General features: G+C 42.2%; 1 protein-coding gene across 3 annotated transcripts in view; it reads left to right on the forward strand.

Moving 5' to 3' along the window:
• TRIM33 (tripartite motif containing 33) overlaps positions 1-19684 on the forward strand; it is a 73227-nt gene that overhangs the window by 33582 nt on the left and 19961 nt on the right. For all 3 annotated transcript variants that reach the window (XM_050954271.1, XM_050954272.1, XM_050954273.1), the window contains exons 5-10: positions 6355-6471; positions 7232-7346; positions 12620-12766; positions 16210-16327; positions 18969-19213; positions 19497-19661. In XM_050954271.1, the coding sequence (XP_050810228.1) occupies positions 6355-6471; positions 7232-7346; positions 12620-12766; positions 16210-16327; positions 18969-19213; positions 19497-19661 (907 nt within the window). The remainder of the gene's footprint in view (positions 1-6354; positions 6472-7231; positions 7347-12619; positions 12767-16209; positions 16328-18968; positions 19214-19496; positions 19662-19684) is intronic.

Raw genomic sequence — 19684 nt, forward strand, 5'->3', positions numbered from 1 at the left:
CACTTTAACCCTGCACTGCACCACATCCTGGTCATGGCCCCTTTCCAGCATGGCCCTTGATATCTGCCCATAGGTATCGTAATTCCTACGGCTGGAGCGCAGCTGTGACTGCACAGCTTCCTCACCCCGAACACTGATGAGGTCCAGCAACTCACCATTGCTCCATGCTGGGGCTCGTTTGGCGCGTGGAGGCATGGTCACCTGGAAAGATTCACTGATTGCACTCCACACCTGGCTGAGCAAACAGGAAGGGGATTTGTAAAATTCCTGAGGCATTTAAAGGGTGGGTCACCTGAGGCCAGGGCAGTAGAGTGCGAACTGATGAGCAGAGTGGCTGAGCAGGCATTCTGGGATACCTCCGAATACCTCTGGAGGCCAATTACAGCGCTTTTGGTGGCCACAGCAATTGTTATACCCCAGGCCAGGGAGATGCAGCGCTGTATGTGCCTTGCAAGTGTGGACGGTGAGTAAGTTGCAGCGCTGTAAACCCACCACCAGCACTGCAACTCTCCAGTGTAGCCAAGCCCTTAAGTAGCACACTTCTTACTGTGGTTTACTGCACAAATGTAGACAGAAGGAGTTGAAGCAAGAAATGGGGTTTGTGCATACTTTAAACACTAGATGCAGACATTTCTCTGAATTGGTTAGACAGATCAATTTGCCCTTCTAGATTTCAAATGAGGCTCATTTACCCTTTTAATGGTAGTCTTTGAGCAGAATATAAATTACTTTTGTTCCATCACTAGAGCTTCCTGATCTCTTGAAGAGTGCTGTAATTGCCTCTAGTGAGGGAGGGGAGACGCATATTCTGGGGTTCCCTTGGTTAGGTTTCCTAATGCTGTTGCTAAGCTGCACTTCAGAAGCTTGGGATTTATATCCAGCTAACCCACAATAGAAGTAGCAAGTGACCCTCTGTCCTGTTTTATACTATGAAATTAGGTTGAGGTAAGTAGCCTTGCATTGACCTATTTGTGGCTGTATTTGTCTCTGGCTGACATAAGTTCTGTGGTAAAACGATGCAACAAAGCCACCTCCTTGAATGGCATAGAGCTATGGTCTGTGTTGGCCCTAACAGACTCCAGCAGCTGTCCCACAGTGCTCTGTTCCCTACAACAATGACTGCAGTGGTCACAAGGTTAAACTCCACTGCCCAGGGATCACAGAGGCTGGAAGGCATACCCCTTATGCTCACCTGGGTGGTGGGGAAATACCTTTTCCTGATTGCCCCCCTTGATGAGCATACCTAGCGGTTCACCATTGTGTGCAGCTGACCATGCCAGCTCTGTGCAGACAGACAGGTACTAGAAGCTCTCCTGCCTGGAGTAGACAGGAAGTAATGGCTCTCTTGGTCCTGTGGGGCGAAGATGCTGTGCAAGAACAGCTGTGGATGAACCACAGAAACATGGACGTCTGCAAACAGACTGCACTGGGGATGCAGGCAGAGACGTACGACAAGGATCTGCAGCAATGCCACGTAAAAAGTGAAGGGAGTGCAACAATAGATCTGATGCTGTGCCTCAGACCTGCCACTTCTACAACCAACTACATATCATACTGGGCAGAGACCTCACCAGCACCTTGCCAGTCACTGTGGATACCTTGGAGGAGCCTGACACAGAGACCCCTGCCGTGAACAGCGAAGAGTAGAAGGAAAAGGCAGTGTGGGACTCCAGCCATGCCATGAGCCTGGACCAGTTTGAGACTGTATCACAGTCTAGCCAGTCAAGTGCAGATGAGCCTGATGAAAAGGAAGGGGACTTGGAAAAGTGTGTGCATGCCTCCTTCCTTAAAATGTTCGTTATAGATGGCTCTAGGCCCACCCCCTAGTTAACAAGACACAGGTATCAACTTTTCATTGTTTTGCTTGTATGAGAGGAGGTAGATTTAGCATGTGATTATCATTCTCTATATTTGGTGAGCTGGGATATGTAGAAGACTTTGTTTAGGTACATAGGGATGTCCTTTGTATCCTCCTAAGAGATCTCGGTGGAACTTTCATGGAAATGGTCTGCAATCCTCTCCTGAAGGTTTCTAGTGATGACTCCCTTGTTTCTTCCTCCATGGTAGTATGCTTTCCCATGCTACCTGTGGTGAGTTTGATTGGCACCATTGCAGTAAACGGGCTAACAGCACGTGAGCCCAGGCAGCTTCGGGACGCCAGTAACAACTGTGTTCTCTGTGCCTTTGTGACCCTCAGCTGTGAAATATTCGCTAAAATCACCACCACCTGTGGAAAATAGTGCCAATATTCAGTGCTGTTGCCCTGTACTTGTACCCATGGAATAGGGCTTGAAATTTTATAGCTTCATGCAACAGGAAATCCTTCCACCCCCTTGTCTCTAGAAGGCCATACTCACAATGGCCAGGACTGGAAAGCAAAGCACTGTCGGGGCACTCTGAAGTCAAAGTGTCAATAAACGTCTTATTAAAAATGCTTATGATAATGAGGGATGGGAGTTGGGAAACTTCTCTCCCTTTCCCTTGTGACTGTAAATCCAATGACACATCTGTCTGTTTTTATCAGTAGTTGCTGCCGTTGGGGCCTTGAGGGGTGCCCCTCCACACCCACAGAACACTTCACCTCAGTGAGGTGGAGAAAAAAGACTAGGAGTGATACGCTCTGGGAGAACCTGTAGGCCAGTACTGCACTGAGCCATGAACAAAGGACTTGGAGCAATATGACCAAGAGCATGAAGAAAGATTGAGAGGACAGGGGAAAAAGGCCTAGGAGTCCCAGCAGGAAAAGGAACAGGAAATGCACCAGGACATAAGGGGTATGTTTACACTACAAGTAAACACCTCTGGCTGGCCTGGGTCAGCTGACTCCGGCTATGGGGCTGGTTAATTGCTGTGTAGACATTCAGGCTTGGGCATGGGCTAGCCACAGGTGTTTAATTGCAGTGTAGGCATACTCAGTGGGTCTTCTCAGGCAGCAAACCCAAATGCTGCAGATCCTGCTTGACCTACATGTCCAAAAATACCTAGCTGTCCACCCTTTGCATTCCGTGGAGAACTCCATTATCACTGCTTCCTGCATAACACGTGGCATCACAGGGCCTGTCATTACCCTTATCACTCCACGCCAGGGGACAGCATGGAAAACCACAGCTCCACATACACCGACCTGTGAGGGCCCCGGTTAGTGTGCGTGTAGCCACAATGGGTTACATTTGTTTACTCAAATGAACGTAAATGTTTACTACTTTTATAATTTTAAATTTTCACCCTGTTATGTTAAAAACTTGTATACCACTGCTGCTTGTTTTGGGGGTTTTTTTGCATATTGATTTTCTGTATTGCTTTTTCTACTGAATAAATTTTTGAAGAATCAAATGATCTTTATTCCAAACAAATATTGCAGAATGCATAGCAGTTGTCAAAACACACCAAGCATCACCTAATTCATGGCTTCAGGAAAACACAGTCAAATTTATCAATGTATAGTAAGTACTACACAGTTCTTAGCAGCACCCAAAGTATTTACCACTTTGCCTCATAGCTATTACGCAGGACACAACAAGCAGCTATAACCATTGGGATATTTTTCTCACCAATATCCAGTCTAGTGAGCAAATCATCCAATGTCCTTTCAGTCTACCATTCTGCACCTGCTGAGCCAGTAGTTTAATCTTTCCTTGGTGTTGTCTGAGTGGTTGGTGTATAACTTCATAAGCTGAGGGAACAAGGGATAGACTGGGTTCCATTTCAGTAGTGCCAATGATAGTCTGTTGGCTGGGAAAGAAAGTCCCTGCTTATAGCTTTCTGAACAGTCCTGTGTTCTTACGAATGCAAGCATCATGCACCTTCCCTGACCAGCCCACAGTGAAATCATTGAAGTGTCCATGATGATCCAATAACTCTTGCAGGACTATGGAACAGTAGCCCTTTCTGTTGATGTACCCTGTGGCACGGTGGGCTGGTGCCAAAATAAGGATATTCCGGCTCTCTCTCACCCAGTGCAGTTCGGGAATCCCCTTGCTGCAAATCCATTCACTGTGCCTTGCACATTACCAAGAGTCACAATCCTGCATAACAGGAGACGATTAACGGCCCTACACAGTTGTATGAAAATATCTCCCACTGTGGGTTTTCAACTCCAGAATGACATCCTACTGACCAGTAGCAATCCAGCGCTGCAAGTTTCCAACATGCAATTTACCACTCACTTCTCCACTGTCAGTGCAGTTATTCTGTTGTCCCAGGGCTGGGGCGAGTCTGGCGTGTAAATCCAGGAGTGTCACCTTTAGAATCTGAATGTTACACAGCCACTGCTTGTCATCCTGAATCTGCATTACAATGTAATCTCACCAGTCTGGGCTTGTTTCTCAGGTCCAGACAAGATATTCCCACCATCTGCAGCAGCTCCCTGAAAGCCATCAACAGCCTTGTGTTGTTTTCTTGCTGTGTCCCTCAGCAAATTGTCCTTGAAGAAAATCTTGTGTTCTGGATGTTGCAGCACTTCCTTAGGGTCTGGAAAGACAGGAGAATCATGCATCCTGTATTTGCAGCATTCATGAGGCTAGCTATGTGGTTCCCATGCTTCTGTCAGAGGTTGCGGACACTGAAAAGGGCCATGTGGTTTCATGTGATTTTTTTTTTCTTTAAACAAAAATTATGGGCTGTATGGATGGCTTTATGGGGTGGAGAAAGTTGCATGCTGGGAACTTGACCCCTAGCTCTGAGATCCCTGGGCACAAGTGCTTGCTGTCCCACAAAACATGCAAAAATGTCCCCAAAGGCATTGCATTGTAGGGCGGCGTGTAGCACACTGGGATACCTCATGGTGTATTGTATTTTACATCAACCCCAAGGACTCTTGATGAGTACATGCAGCACCAGTGCAAACAGCTAAGTATGCATGCACCCAAGCGATACACAAATTTGGCAAGTGTACGCTGATGTAACTTGTCAGCCAATGTTTGTAGTGTAGACATGGTCTTAGTAATGGGACTCATTAAGCAGAATCATGGAGGGTTTTGAGGAAGATACCTTACTAGCTTGAACACCTGATTGGAAAAGATTACAAAATCTTGAAAGTATTTCTTATTCTGCTTGCCAACCTTAAATTAAATGCAGCAAAGAATCCTGTGGCACCTTATAGACTGACAGATGTTTTGGAATATGAGCTTTCATGGGTGAATACCCACTTCCTCAGATGCATGTAGTGGAAATTTCCAGGGGCAGGTATATATATGCTAGCAAGCAAGCTAGAGATAACGAGGTCAGTTCAATCAGGGAGGATGAGGCCCTGTTCTAGCAGTTGAGGTGTGAAAACCAAGAGAGGAGAAACTGGTTCTGTAGTTGGCAAGCCATTCACAGTCTTTGTTCAATCCTGAGCTGATGGTGTCAAATTTGCAGATGAACTGAAGCTCAGCAGTTTCTCTTTGAAGTCTGGTCCTGAAGTTTTTTTGCTGCAGGATGGCCACCTTAAGGTCTGCTATAGTGTGGCCAGGGAGGTTGAAGTGTTCTCCTACAGGTTTTTGTATATTGCCATTCCTGATGTCTGATTTGTGTCCATTTATCCTTTTCCGTAGATAAAATTAAATGTTCTGCTTTTTATGTTGTCTATCTTATCTTGCCGTGCTCTGCACTAAGTAGTGAAGCATCCCTAGTTTCATCCCCTGTCTGATACTATAGCTGCTTGTACTCTTTTCTGGTAATACTAAGTGAAGGTGCTTTAGAAGTGGTGTCTGTTCAGTCAGAGAGATTTGGTGGGTGGGGAGTTGTGAAGTAAAAAGATTCAGAAAAACCAAACAATTAAGCTGTTGGAATGTAACAGCTTTAAATTTACAGTACTGTTACTGAATATGAACGACATAGTGTAAAAGGTGAAATTACCTGTCTTAGGCGGAATCTATTCTAGCAGTCAGTATATCTTTAAGTTTTGACCGGTCTGTATGCACTGTGCATCTTGTCCATACATATGTTTTCTTAATAAAAGAAAATAACTTACATTTATTTCTCACATCATAGACTTTTAAAGGAGTTTTTTCAAATATTGACAAACGATAAAATGGTTTATTGTGAGCTTTATTCTGCGGTGTCCCCTTTACAGTAATATCCTGAAGCTTATTATCTTGTGAACAGTAATGTTTCTCATCTCCCAATGTATAGAAAATTTAAAATCGCGCACAAATGACTTCTAAGGATTCTCTTTCCTTGGGAGCTTTATTGTGCCATTATCAGAAGTGTTGTAAATTGAACAGATTTTGTCTTAAATCACTACTTAACAGTAATTCTGCTATAATTTGTCATGCTTTTACTAGCAAATACAGGTTTAAATCCATACTGAGAAGTTTTAGTTTCTGTGCACTGCTCCACAGTAATTGGTATCCTGTTTTGTGGCTTGGAAAGGTACCAGTTTTTGGAAGAAGCTTTTCAGAATCAGAAGGGTGCAATTGAGAATCTGTTGGCCAAACTTCTTGAAAAGAAGAATTATGTTAATTTTGCAGCTAATCAAGTGCAGAATAGGTAAGTACCTACAAATAATATTCAGGCGTTGATATTTCATTGTGAATTTACTAAAGCCTATTGCTCATACTTTTGTAAGCTCCTAATTCGGTGGTTTAAATTCTAGTTGGTCCCTATGTCAATTATACTGGATTTATAGTTGGAATGCTTTATACTTTATTGTGCTTGTCCACAACACACTATTGCAACTACATACACTAATGCAACTACATAAAAGATGACCTTTTATGGAACTGCTGGTACTATCAAAGATGTGGCATGGTTTATTATAGAGTAAAATAACTTATACTGCTCTGGTCTTTGTCCGTGAGAACTCTGTGGTGAGTGACAGACATACTGGCCATACAGTTTAATATACACATCTTTCAGATTAGAAAAGACGAGCTGGAGATATTAAAATAAGAAACTAGAAGCAGAAAATTAATACTTCACACTAATTCAAGCAAAGCATGAAAGAGCAGTTAAACATAAAAAGGTGGACAGAAAAGTCAAACCGTTAAGTTATCAAATCAGGATGAGACTGTGTAAACTTTCTCCTTTATTTGCCAAGAATTAAATTCTAGATGGTTTATCTGTAGCACTGGGTTAGCAACTTTTTATCTGTTAGGTAGAAATAACTAAGCCATACAATTCTGCATTTATCAGATAACTTTAAAAAGACAGAAATTGCTTCTTTACTTTTTATGTGTGAGAAATTACTGTGTAGTATTTGGAGGCATAGTATAAAGTGATTGCCTGATGATACATTTCTCTTTTTTAGGATAAAAGAAGTAAATGAAACTAACAAACGAGTAGAACAGGAAATCAAAGTGGCTATTTTCACCCTCATCAATGAAATCAATAAAAAGGGAAAATCTCTCTTACAGCAGCTTGAGGTACAGTTAAGAACAAACAAACAAAAATCAGTTCACAAACTAGCTGTTTCAAACACCTATTGAGAACTTACATTCCATACTTGAGTGAGGAGTTTATTCTGTGCAGACACAGGTGTTTCAGTGGTATGCCACTCAAGTGTGATATGCTTGGAGTTCAGTCTCCTGTGTTCTTTTTGTTGATCTAAAATGCTATCGCTTTCTTAACTTGTACATCTGTGTTGTATAGCCCCATTTTAAACTTGCTCTTTTACATAGATAAATGTCTGGAAAAAGTTCTCTCTGACCCAAAATGCCTTGTTCCTACCCTAAAACATGCTACTCCTGAAGTCTGTAAAGGTCTAGTCCTTTTTAAAGAGGATAATGTGTACAGACTATGGAATTAACATGACTTATAATATCACTGCTTATTTGTTTTTTCACTTCCTCTCTCAATGCCTTATCTAGGAGTCACTCTCTTTAGAATGTCAGCTCTTAGAGGCAGGCATCTGCCTTAGTTTTTTGTCTGAAACACTTAATTGGTGCTGTATAAATGGCAAATATTTGCCAATCATCTATTTGCTCTGCAGTTTGTGAGAGTTAACGCAGTCAGAACTGGATTCTCCCCTCACTCTGCTCTTGGGAGGTAGCTCAGAAGACTTCTAAAGACATCCTCCTTGCTTGAGGCTATCCTTCCCTACTTAACCTACCTTGAGCTTGTCAATATACCTCTGAGCGTACAGTCGGTGGTTGGGACTGAAATTGTTCTCACTCCGTAAGGCAGTAGCTGAATGTGCCTGAAATGTGATTCCTGTGTGTTCATAAATCTCCTTGTCTCCACCAGGAAGGCGCCTCACTTCAGCTTCAGAAATCCTATGTATGACAGAGTGCACTGCCCCCTGTTAAGCTGTCTCATAGATGTGGCTTGTTACATACTTTTAAAATGTGCGTGCTGACAAAAGGCTGTTTGAAAGACACCAATAAATGTCTCAATAAATTGTAATTAAAATTTACCAGCCCAAGCCAGGACCTACTCATCTACTCCTACAGCTCTGTTGGCAAATGAATATTTTTCACTCAGGGAACTGTTATGGGAGCAGAGAAATGCACAGGGAAGGGAGAGAGACTAAAAGCAGGATTCTGCAAGGCTGCATTGTGTAACGAGCGCGTACTGCAGTAGAGGTCTTAATATCAGATTATGTACCCTTGGAGTTGTGAAAGTCATCCTTCAGAATTGACACTGTAATTCCTAGTAACTAAAAGAGCTGAGACATTCCAAATAATGGATTTAGAAATCTGGTAGTATAGGTGTTGCATATTTTTACATAAATGTGTAAAGCACCAATCTTAAATTATGTAGTTTAATTAAACTTTTAAAGCATCTGATGCCTTTATAGAATCATAGAAATACAGAAGTGGAAGGACCTCAAGTTTTTCCTAATATCTAATCCAAATCTCCTTTGCTGCAAATTAAGTCAATTGCTTCTTGTCCTACCTTCTGTAGACACGTAAAACAGTTGACCACAGTCCTTTATAATAACTCACCCTGTTATCAGGTGCTCCTGTATCCCCCATCCTCATTCTTTCCTCACGAATAAACACACGCATCTAAACATTTTATCATTTTTGTTTCTCTTCTCTGGACTCTCTCAGATTTGTCCACGTCTTTCTTAAGATGCAGTGCCTAAAACTGGACACAGTACTCCAGCTGAGGCTTCAGCAGTACTGAGTAGAATGGGACAATTACCTCCCATGTCTTACATGTGACACTCTTATTGTCACCCAAAATTTAGCCTCTTTTGCAACTGCATCACATTGATTCATTCAGTTTATGATCCACTATACTCTTTAGCAGTACTTTTGCCTATTAGTTATTCCCCATTTTATATGTGTATTTGATTTTTCCTGCCTAGTGAAGTACTTAGCAGTTGTCTGTTGAATTTCATCTAGTTGCTCTTTGACCCGTTCTCCAATTCATCAAGATCATTTTGAATTCTAATTCTGTCCTCCAGAGTGTTAGCAACCTCTTGTAGCTTGGTGTCATCTGCAGACTTTAGAAGCATATTCCCCACCCCATTATCCAAGTCATTAATGACAACACTGAATAGGACCAGACCCAAAGAAGACCCAGTAGATATGTCCTCCCAGTTTGACAGCAAACCATTGATAATTCTTTGAGTACAGTTTTTCAATGTTTTTCACCTCCACTCTTAAAGTAATTTCATCTAGACAACATATCCCTAATTTGCTTATGGAAATTTCACTTTGGACTGTCTGAAAAGCCTTACTAAAGTCAAGGTGTATAACATCGACCACTTCTTCCCATCCACTAGGCCAGTAAACCAGTCAAAGAAGGAAATTAGGTTGGTTTAGCACGATTTGTTCTTGACAAAATCCATGTTGACTGTTTATCACCTTGTTATTCTCTAGGTCCTTAAAATTGATTGTTTAACAATTTGTCCCAGTATCTTTCCAGGTATTAGGCTTGACTGGTCCTCTTGTTCCCTGTAATTCCCTTCTCCAGTTCTCTAGAACTTCACCTAATGGTTGTGAGACTGCTTCAGGTGGCTCCTTAAGTAGTGTTTGTATTAATTTAAATGTAATAGGCCCAAAAACTCAAAGATTTTAACATAACCCCTGAAACTGTCCAGCATTAAGCAGTTTTAAATGAAGTTTGAGGTTTGATATACAGAGATTTCAGCCTGCTTAGCCCTGTGGCAAAATCCTTTTTAACCTTTTATTAAAGATACAGAAAAGAAAAACAGTTTTAGCGTTTGAAATGTAAAATATCAAATAAGGCTTTCATTTTAACAGCATCCCTCGTTCCCTTTCCCTTCAGCCCTTTTGGAAGGAAAAAAGGGGAAATAAAAACAGCAAAGATTATTAGGCTGTTTAGGGCATTGCTTTTAGCTGCCCCTTTCTGGTCACAGCCTCAACAGCAGTGTAGCAAAATGTATGGCCTTGGCTGGCTGAGCCAGACTCTTAATAGACAGATGGAAAAAGGAGAGATAAGATAGAGAAAAGTAAGGTCAGGAAGGGAAAGGACACATTAGAGATGAGGGGGAGGCAGTCTCACATACACCTCTACCCTGATACAATGCGGTCCTCGGGAGACAAAAAAAATCTCAGTGCATTATAGGTGAGACCGTGTTATATCAAACTTGCTTTGCGCCCCCCCCCCCCCCGTTCCTTATTCCCTGACTGCCCCCTCCAGAGACTCCCATCCTTAATCACCCCCAGACCCCACCCCCTACCCAACTCCCCTGTCCCCTGACTGCTCCAATCTCTATCCATCCCCCCACCGCACCCCCTGACAGGCACTCACTGGCAGCGGCGGGAAGCAGAGCAGCCCGGCCCCAGCCCGCTCCACTCCACCACCTCCTAGCCGCGGCACTTCGCTTCCTGCTGCTGGTGGGTGCGGGGAGGTTGGGGAAATTATGCCCCCGTGCACTCACCTGCGGAGGTAAGCGGAGTGACATGGCCCTAGCCCGCTCTGCTTTCCTTTGCCTTGGCCCCAGCCATGTCGCTGGGAGGTGGCTGGGGAAAGGTCCTGCACTCACCTGCCCGACAGGAATCGGAGGGCCGCGTCGCTCTGCTTCCTGCTGCAGGTGAGTGCGGAGGGCGTCCTTTCCCCACCTTCCCTGCACTCACCAGTGGTGGGAAGCAGAGCAGCCCAGCCCCAGCTAGCTGCATTCTGCCAGCTCCCAGCCGTGGCGCTCCACTTCCCGCCTGGCAGGTGAGTGCAGGACCTTTCCCTAGCCATGCCCCAGCGACATGACTGGGGCGAGGGAAGCAGAGCAGGCTGCTCCTGGCCCCCTGCTAATCCACCGGGCTACTCTGGGCCTGCGGGGCCCCCAAAAGTGCCTTCCCACAGCTCCTGCCCCCCCCAGACCCCGTGGGGGGGAGCCCTTGACCGCCCCCGAGACCCTCTTCCCCTTATTGAACCCCTCAGCACCAGCTTGGCCCGACACCCTTAACACGCTAAACAGAGCTTTACTGCCTTGTATGTGAACCTGCCTTATATTGAGTCGCGTTATACTGGGGTAGAGGTGTACTAGGTGGTGGTCAGGATTTAACCAGAGCCAGTGGAGGTGACAGTGTCATCTGGCTCCCGCTTTCTGGCCCATTCTGATCAGAATGATGAAGGCAGAACAATGTTGCACTGGATTCCGGGGTCCCAAAAGACAGCAGGGGTGGCAGCCATGATGGTGAAGCTCACTCCTTCCCCTTTCAGTCAGTCAGTGTTTCGGTAACCTGTTTCTATCTGAATTTTCCCCCAAAGTCTCTTACTTTTTTTTTTAAGAACCCCAGAAGGGAGTGATGGATGGAATAGCCCACCCCTCATTATTTTGTTCACCGGTTAGGCCTAATTTCTGACACATGAATTTTGGTCCATTAATTTCCTGTCCCACACTTGTATTGTTTGCCAGGCATGATCTTAACACAGACCTTGTATTCTATCAGTAGGCCTTTTTGTTTGAACTAATTTAGTTTTTTGCCCATTATTATAGGTTATCGTGACATTTTATAAATGTCCTCCTAGTTTTTACAGTTGAGCTCACAATTAGGGTAAATTTTTAGGCCCAGTTATCACAACGGTACCCTGTGATGAATTTAATTAGGCCCTGCTCATATGAATACATCTAACTTATTTAAATACTCTTACATGTTTTCTCGATTCTGGCTTGTATTCCTTCTCCTTTGTTAATAGTATTAGTGACCTGATGCTGGGACTGTGTGCTGTCGTTATGGGGGAGTCTCTGTCCTATGTGGTGCTGAAATAGGCTCCTGGGGCCATTTGTTGCTTCTGGGGGTGAGGGTTGTTGGAACTGGGGGGAGTCCCACCTTGTTCTCTTTCCCACTCCTCCCCCAATCACTACTGTACAGCTGCTCTGGCTGTAGCTTGGCTGGCTGCTCCCTGGGTTCCCAGTATAACAAGTGCTTTGGTGACAGCATGCTACCAAAATGTTACTGATAACCCAGGGAACAAAGAGGAAATGACAGTTTGCAGTGGTTCATAACTCTGCTAAACCCAAATGGAATTTCGTGGGACCTAAAACATTCTTCTCTAACTTCAGGGCTTTTTCTCTCCTGAATTTTGAACACCTGCTGCAAAGAATAGGCAGCGTTAACACTTTCCTTTACGAAAGATTCTTGAAGTACTAAGTAACTTAACGATGTCACTGGCAGCTCCTCCTATAATGTATATTGTTTTTAATTGTGTGTGTTAGAATTTTGATATTAGTATGGATGTTTTTTAAATCTAATAACCTGATTGAGCGTCTGTTTCTTCGTAGAATGTGACAAAGGAAAGACAGATGAAGCTAATACAACAGCAGAGTGACATCACAGGGCTTTCGCGGCAGGTGAAGCATGTGATGAACTTTACCAACTGGGCCATTGCAAGTGGTAGTAGCACTGCATTGCTATACAGCAAGCGGCTGGTAAGGAAACCTGCCCCTTCCAGAATTTAGAGTAGAATATAGAAAAAATTTTGGGATCTTAATATGTTTGTGCCTCCAGCCTTGGCAGAAGAGAGCTTTATGGCCAAAAGAATTTTCAAGACATGGTTTAGTTTCTCCAGACCACTTACAAGGAAACGAGAGCCAGTTAATCACACTCCATCTAAAACTGTTGGCTTCATGATTTAATAGTAATAAAAACAGGTTTGTCAGCACACTGACCTCTCTCTCCTTGCTGAAAAAGTTAGGCGGGGATAGTTGTGTGGTTGTTTCTTTTGTAGAACTTTGTGCCATCAGTGTTGTCACAGTCCCTGGGTAAACTGCCCCTTCTTGAGACCCTTTTCCAGTCCCCTGAGTACACCCTTTGAAGTGGCAGGTCCATGGTTATAGTTTTTGGAGTGGGACCCTGTGAACCAACCATATCAAGTTACACCCAGTGGTTGCTAGCTGTGATACTTAGGAGGCCCAATGGTCTTGATACTTGCGAGAGTTTCCCTTCAGGAGCCTATAGATAATGTTCAGTGACATAGAGATGGTTTCTTCAAAACAAAGATGAATTTTGCACTAGAGAAACAAATGTAAAACGAGAGACATATTCACCTACTCTTACCTTTAACTTGGTATTCCCCTTAAGCACCTAGGTGGACATAATTTAGTTTTTCTGCCATAGATCTTCCCTCCTTCTCTTTGACACCAAGTTACAGCCTGTTTGCTGTGTGCCCCCAAGTCTGTCACTCTTTTAACAGAACATGGTCCTTTGAGCTCCAGATTCTCAACTGTGGCAAAAAAGCTGTGTCACCAGGATTGTATCTCAGGCATGATCATAGCTAAAAACTTGACTTTTGTATTCAGGTGTTTACTAGGACACTTTTTACATTTCCTGTTTGGTTTCTTTAACAACCCTTTTTGATCTAACTCTGTGCCTAATATATTACATACACAGAGGCATATATGTTTATAAAAACTAATATAAATATTTCCCAATTCTCCACAAAAATTGTGGAGTTACATTTTCTTCAGTAGGAAATGCCTACTTTCTGACTGGAAAACAAGTTATAAAATGTTGGCTTTGGGAATTGAGGGACAGCATTGTGTTTAAAGCTGTCTTTATGAATGAAGAACATCTGGTTCTGCTGGGAATTCATTTACTAAGTTAGACTGAAATTATGTTGTTCTTTGAACTTACTGGTAAATTATTCTTGCTATTGGAGGATCAGATGGCTAAATAAGAACATGAGAACGGCCATACTGGGTCAGACCAATGGTCCGTATAGCTGAGTACTCTGTCTTCTGACAATGGCCAATGCCAGATGGGTCAGAGGGAATGTCTTTTGGCAGATGCTCTTCAAATTATTTTTTCACCTGCCTAATTGTACTTTTACACTTGACTTGCCAGAGTTTGTGCTCCTTTCTATTTTCCTCCATACAATTTGACTTCCAGTTTTTAAAGGATTCCTTTTTGGCTCTAATAGCTGCTTCTCCTCTGTTTAGTCACAGTGGCATTTTTTTTGTTCTCTTACTAATTTTTTTTTAATTTGGGGTATAAATTTAATTTGAGTCTTTAGTCTGGTGATTTATAAAAAGTGTCTATATAAGTTGTAGGCATTTCAGTCTTGTGACTGTTCCTTTTAATTTCTGTTTAGCTTAGTCATTTTTGTGTAGTTCTCCTTCTTGAAGTTAAATGCTACTGTGGAGGGCTTCTTTGGTATTTCCAGCCCTCAAGGATGTTAAATTTAATTATATTATGGCAGCTTTTAATGAGCGATTCAGCTATGTTCACCTTTTGAACCAGATCTTATTCTCTACGTAGAGCTAAATCAAGAATTGCCTTTCCTTTTGTGGATTCCAGGACTAGGTGCTCCCAGAAGCAGTCATTAATGGTGTCTAGAAATTTTCATCTCTGCATTCTATTTTGGGGCGATGTGTATATGGGGATAGTTGAAATCCCCCATTATTATTGTTTTCTATTTTTTTAGCCTCTCTAATCTCCCGGAGCATTTCATAATCACCGCTGTCATCTCGGTTAGGTGTTCAGGAGTATATTCCTACTGCTATATTGTTCAAGCTTGGAATTTCTATCCATAGAGATTCTATGGAACATTTTGTATTTATGATTTTTACTATATTTGACTGTTTTCTTTTATATATAGTGCAACTCCCCCATCAGCATGACCTAGTCTGTCATTCCTATATATTTTGTTTCCTGGAATTACCGTGTCCCATTGATTATCGCTCCACCAGGTTTTTGTAATGTCTATTCTATAAATATCCTCATTTAATATCAGGCACTTAAATTCACCAATCTTACTGTTTAGATTTCTAACCTAATGGCAGAAAACATATCTGCTGTTTTATTGACTTGAAGAGGGGGAGATGCTGTGGAGCGCACGCCTTTCTAGTCTGTTAGCAGTGGAGTAGGAATTCAAGATGAACTCATTATGAATTCCCAGAACTACTTCTGTGTAATGTTAGAAGTCATATTTTCTGATGCTGTCAAAGGGTGAAAGTTCTTTAAATGATTCAACTGAAGATAGTTAGTTAGAACGTGGTGAGTTTAGAAAAAGTTCAAACTGGCAGTATTCTAAGGAATTGTTACAGATCATCAAGCTGAATCACCTGGATTTATAATTTAGCATAATTTATTTCTAAAGCAAAAAGATACTCACATTAGTAAGTAAAATGTACTTGATATTTTCTAGGAGCAGAATATGGTAGCTATGCCCACTAACGAAATAGACCCTAAACTCTCGTGAATTGTATTTAAGGTTTCCTACGTTATGATAAAAGGAGTAACTGTTTTTAGGCAAACTTTTTTTCCCTTACAAAAATAAGAATTTCTAAAACAGTAGTTGGATTACACATTTATTGTATAATTGAGTAGAAACAACTATTTGAGAATGTTTCCAGAAAGCAGGTGAGCAAACTTAAAGGTGAGAAATTGGACGGTACTTCATAATACTAGCTTTTTTGGTTAATCATTACTAATTAAGTCCTGGGTTAATGAAAGAATAAGGGGCCTGAATATTTTGCATACTATCAGTCTTGCATTCAGTCAGCACTAAACAGATGGTGTAGTCTGCTGGGAATCTTAGTGAGGCGCAGGCCATCAGACATCAGAAATCACATCTTTCTGATTACTGCTATTCTCCTTCACGTGTTTAGCACTGCTGATATGTGCTATGAAACTTCCTCAAGTGAGATGGATGCGCTAACTTTTCACGAATAAGACTCTACTTGGATGATTAAGAGGGAATGCTATCCAGCAGTAGTTTTTGACAGTGACCTAACTGGTTATTGAAAGTCATAATTTTATGTGGTAACTGGCAGCTCTTTGCTGAGCAATCTGTACACTTTTCACTAACATGTTCACTCTTTGCTAATACATTGTGTCATAATCAATCTTAATTTGTTTTGTGTCCCATCAGATTACGTTCCAATTGCGTCATATTTTAAAGGCCCGATGTGATCCCGTCCCAGCTGCTAACGGAGCAGTACGCTTCCATTGTGACCCAACATTCTGGGCAAAGAATGTCGTCAATTTAGGTGAGAAAATAACATATGAAGTGTTTCTGGGAAGACTGGATTGTATGGGGAGGTTTTCAATGTCATACTAACTGGTATGAAACAGAATTCAATATTTTATCTTTTCTGTAGTCAGACCCTAAAGGCGATCATGATGGAAACAGCTTTGGTCACTTTGTATTCCATTTTAAGTATATGGTCACTGTAGCTGGTTACACTGATGCCTGGTGTCTTCTCCTCTTGGGCTGACCTTGCTTGCCTGTCCATTGATACAGGATATCTCTTTTCCATGCAAGAGTAAGAGTCTATCTAGTTTTGGTATGATTATCCCGTCCATCAAGATTTGCCTGCCATTTGGAGACTGAAATGTGCAAAACATTTGTGATGTGACATGCTGTTTGGTGCCTGCTGGCTTCGCTCTCTTCCTTTTACCAGCTGATGGAGACCCTCTTCTAATTGCTGAACCCAGACTTTTAGTTTGTAATTCTTAATAGATGTGTTCTGCAAACCTTTTCTTTTGGCAGGATAACCTAGTTTTAGATTAGGGTAAACTTGGTCAAAATAGTGAAGCCTAAATACGTTCCCACTAAGTGGGTTCTTTACATTTCTGAAGTCTATTTATTGGCAGGTGAATATGTAAAAGTGGCCTTATAGGGATGAACTCTTTGGACTTATTATTCCCAATACACGGCTAAATAAGATTAGATTTGGTTTTATCCCATCACGAGATGTCTTACTGTGTTTAATATGGCTTGAGCCAGTGTAACTCTTAAGAGGTCTGGATGACCCAGATAACCTAGTTGACTGGTTCCAAGCTAGCCCCTGTCATATTGTCTCAAAACTTTGTAAAGTAGTTTTGGTTGCTACACATAAAAACCACAGGGCAAAGAAATGGAAAATTGAGCTATGAAGTAGCACATGGCTTGTGGGTGAAGGAATAAAGGGCTGGCACCTCACAACTGCCTACACCACAGATCATGCACTGCAACTGTAACTTTGCCCCATTTTCAGTCATTCTTTTAACTGCACCCAGCTGCTAGATGTTCCCCCAGCACTATTCGTTGTGGGTGTTTGGTATGATGGTTGTGATGAGGGAGAGTGAGTGTAGTTTGGGAAAGGGGTTATGTGTAAAAGGGTTAAGAAAGGTTAGCACCCTTGAAGGGTTACAGTTAATGTTGCAGTGCATGGCCTATGGGGTCCATTAGTTGTGGTAATAAGGTATCTGCTTGTAGATTCAGAGTATGGGCGTATGTACTGTTGAGTGGCTTAACATTCTCAGTTGTCACACATGGGGAGGTGGGTGTGGCAACACTAATTACTTACAAAAGTTTTCCAGTGATTAATTTCCTAATTTATGCTTATTTGGGGGTTGGCTTTAGAACAGGTGGGCACAGGCCTGAGGGGTAGAAATGCAGCAAGAGTATTTATAGGTTCATGTGCAGCTGCTGACCATTCTCTGTTGTAGGACAAAATCTGACAGGAAAGTGTAGCTCTTCATGGCAAAGGTTTTGTGCACCCACTACCTGCCCCCCATCCCTAAATCAACCAACCAAGTTTGTGTGTGCCCAGCCTCAGTCAATCAGGTCTGTGTGCACAACAAGTACACTTTGTTATAATGTGAATAATGGGTAAAAGTTACCCTTAAAAAAAACCTTTTCCCCTTGCACCAGTTCTCCTCAGGGGCTACCTCTCTGCCAGCTTTTGTGAAGATTAGTCAGCAATTAAAAGAACTATCAAGGAAAATTTCATCCAGAGCCCAAATTCAGAGGGTTCCTATTAACACTTTATGAAGAGAAACCAAAGAAAAGCTGCACAGAAAATTCAAGGAGCATAAAAACTAATCCTGTGTGAAGTTCCACATTGGCTATCTAAATTGATAAAAAAGCAGGAATTTATATCCCATTTTAAGCTCACTTTAGAGCAGAGCCCAAACTATTGAGTTACCATAAGGTATCTCCATAATATTCTTCCAATTGTGTGAAGTGAGTTGGTGGAGTTCAGTACAGTTCCTGGTACGTAAATTTCCACAGCATATAAAACACTATCATATTCATAAGGCCCTACCAAATTCAAAGTCCATTATGGTCAATTTCACAGCCATAGCATTTGAAAATCGCTTCTCAGGATGGAGATTCCACCACCTCCCTAGGTAACCCATTCCAGTGCTTCACCACCCTCCCAGTGAAATATTCTTTTCTAATATCTAACCTAGACCTCCCCCACTGCAACTTGAGACCATTGCTCCTTGTTCTGTTACTGCCACCACTGAGAACAGCCTAGCTCCATCCTCTTTGGAACCCCCTTTCGAGGTTATAGAGGAGATCATTGGGGAAAAAAAATTTAGTGGCATAAATTTGTATGTAACTTTATCTGAGCTGCAATTATTGTGGAGTGATGCTGCCTTAGTGTAAAAACTATGCCAGCTGAGTAACAATCCAAGCTCAGCCTTGGCTAGCCTGTGTTTAGACTAGATCAGAGATACTTGCAAATGGCTGTCGAGGAATTCACATTTTAATTTAGACTTAAATTGCTTTCTTTAATGTAAAATACTGAGGAAACTGAAGTAAAAAAGTTCAGAGATTTCTGTTATGAATCTTTATCAGTCATTGAGTTAAGGTGGAACTTTTGTAGTTCACCAGCTTGCTTTTCCTCTATTCCTTAGGTAACCTTGTTATTGAAAATAAGCCAACCCCTGGCTACACTCCTAATGTAGTAGTTGGACAAGTTCCTCCAGGAACAAACCACATCAACAAAGCCCCTGGACAAATTAATCTAGCACAGCTGCGGCTCCAGCATATGCAACAGCAGGTGTATGCACAAAAACACCAGCAATTGCAACAAATGAGGATGGGACAACCAGCTGGGCCCCTTCCTAGGCAAGCAGGCCCTCAGATGTTACAGCAGCAGGCAAGTTTCCTGAATACCTTACCTTACATTGCAGTGTAATGCTAAGACTTAACTCTGCTTCTCTATAGCGTGAGCAGATACCTGCTTATATTATACAGAATTAACTTAAAATGTATGAGCAATCCAGTTTTAGGAAATTTGATATACTTTAAATAGGGCAATGACTGGCTTTTCTAGAGACTATGGAAATTATCAGTAATTGCACCTACTTCTATGGAAGAAGATTTGCTTCTCATTTCCTTGTTAACAGCTGGAATTTTTAAATAAAACCAAACCCTTGTAGCCTCCTAGGTTGATCAGCATGCAGACCATGCAGAGGGGTAACTTGAACTGTGGGGCTTTCCAAGCACACCAGATGAGAATGGCTCAGAATGCTGCTCGTATACCAGGAATACCACGCCATAATGGACCGCAGTACTCCATGATGCAGCCACACCTTCAGAGACAAGTATGTACTATGCATACCCTTTT

The sequence above is a fragment of the Gopherus flavomarginatus genome, chromosome 5, assembly GCF_025201925.1.
Source record: "Gopherus flavomarginatus isolate rGopFla2 chromosome 5, rGopFla2.mat.asm, whole genome shotgun sequence".
Lineage (NCBI taxonomy): Eukaryota > Metazoa > Chordata > Testudines > Testudinidae > Gopherus > Gopherus flavomarginatus.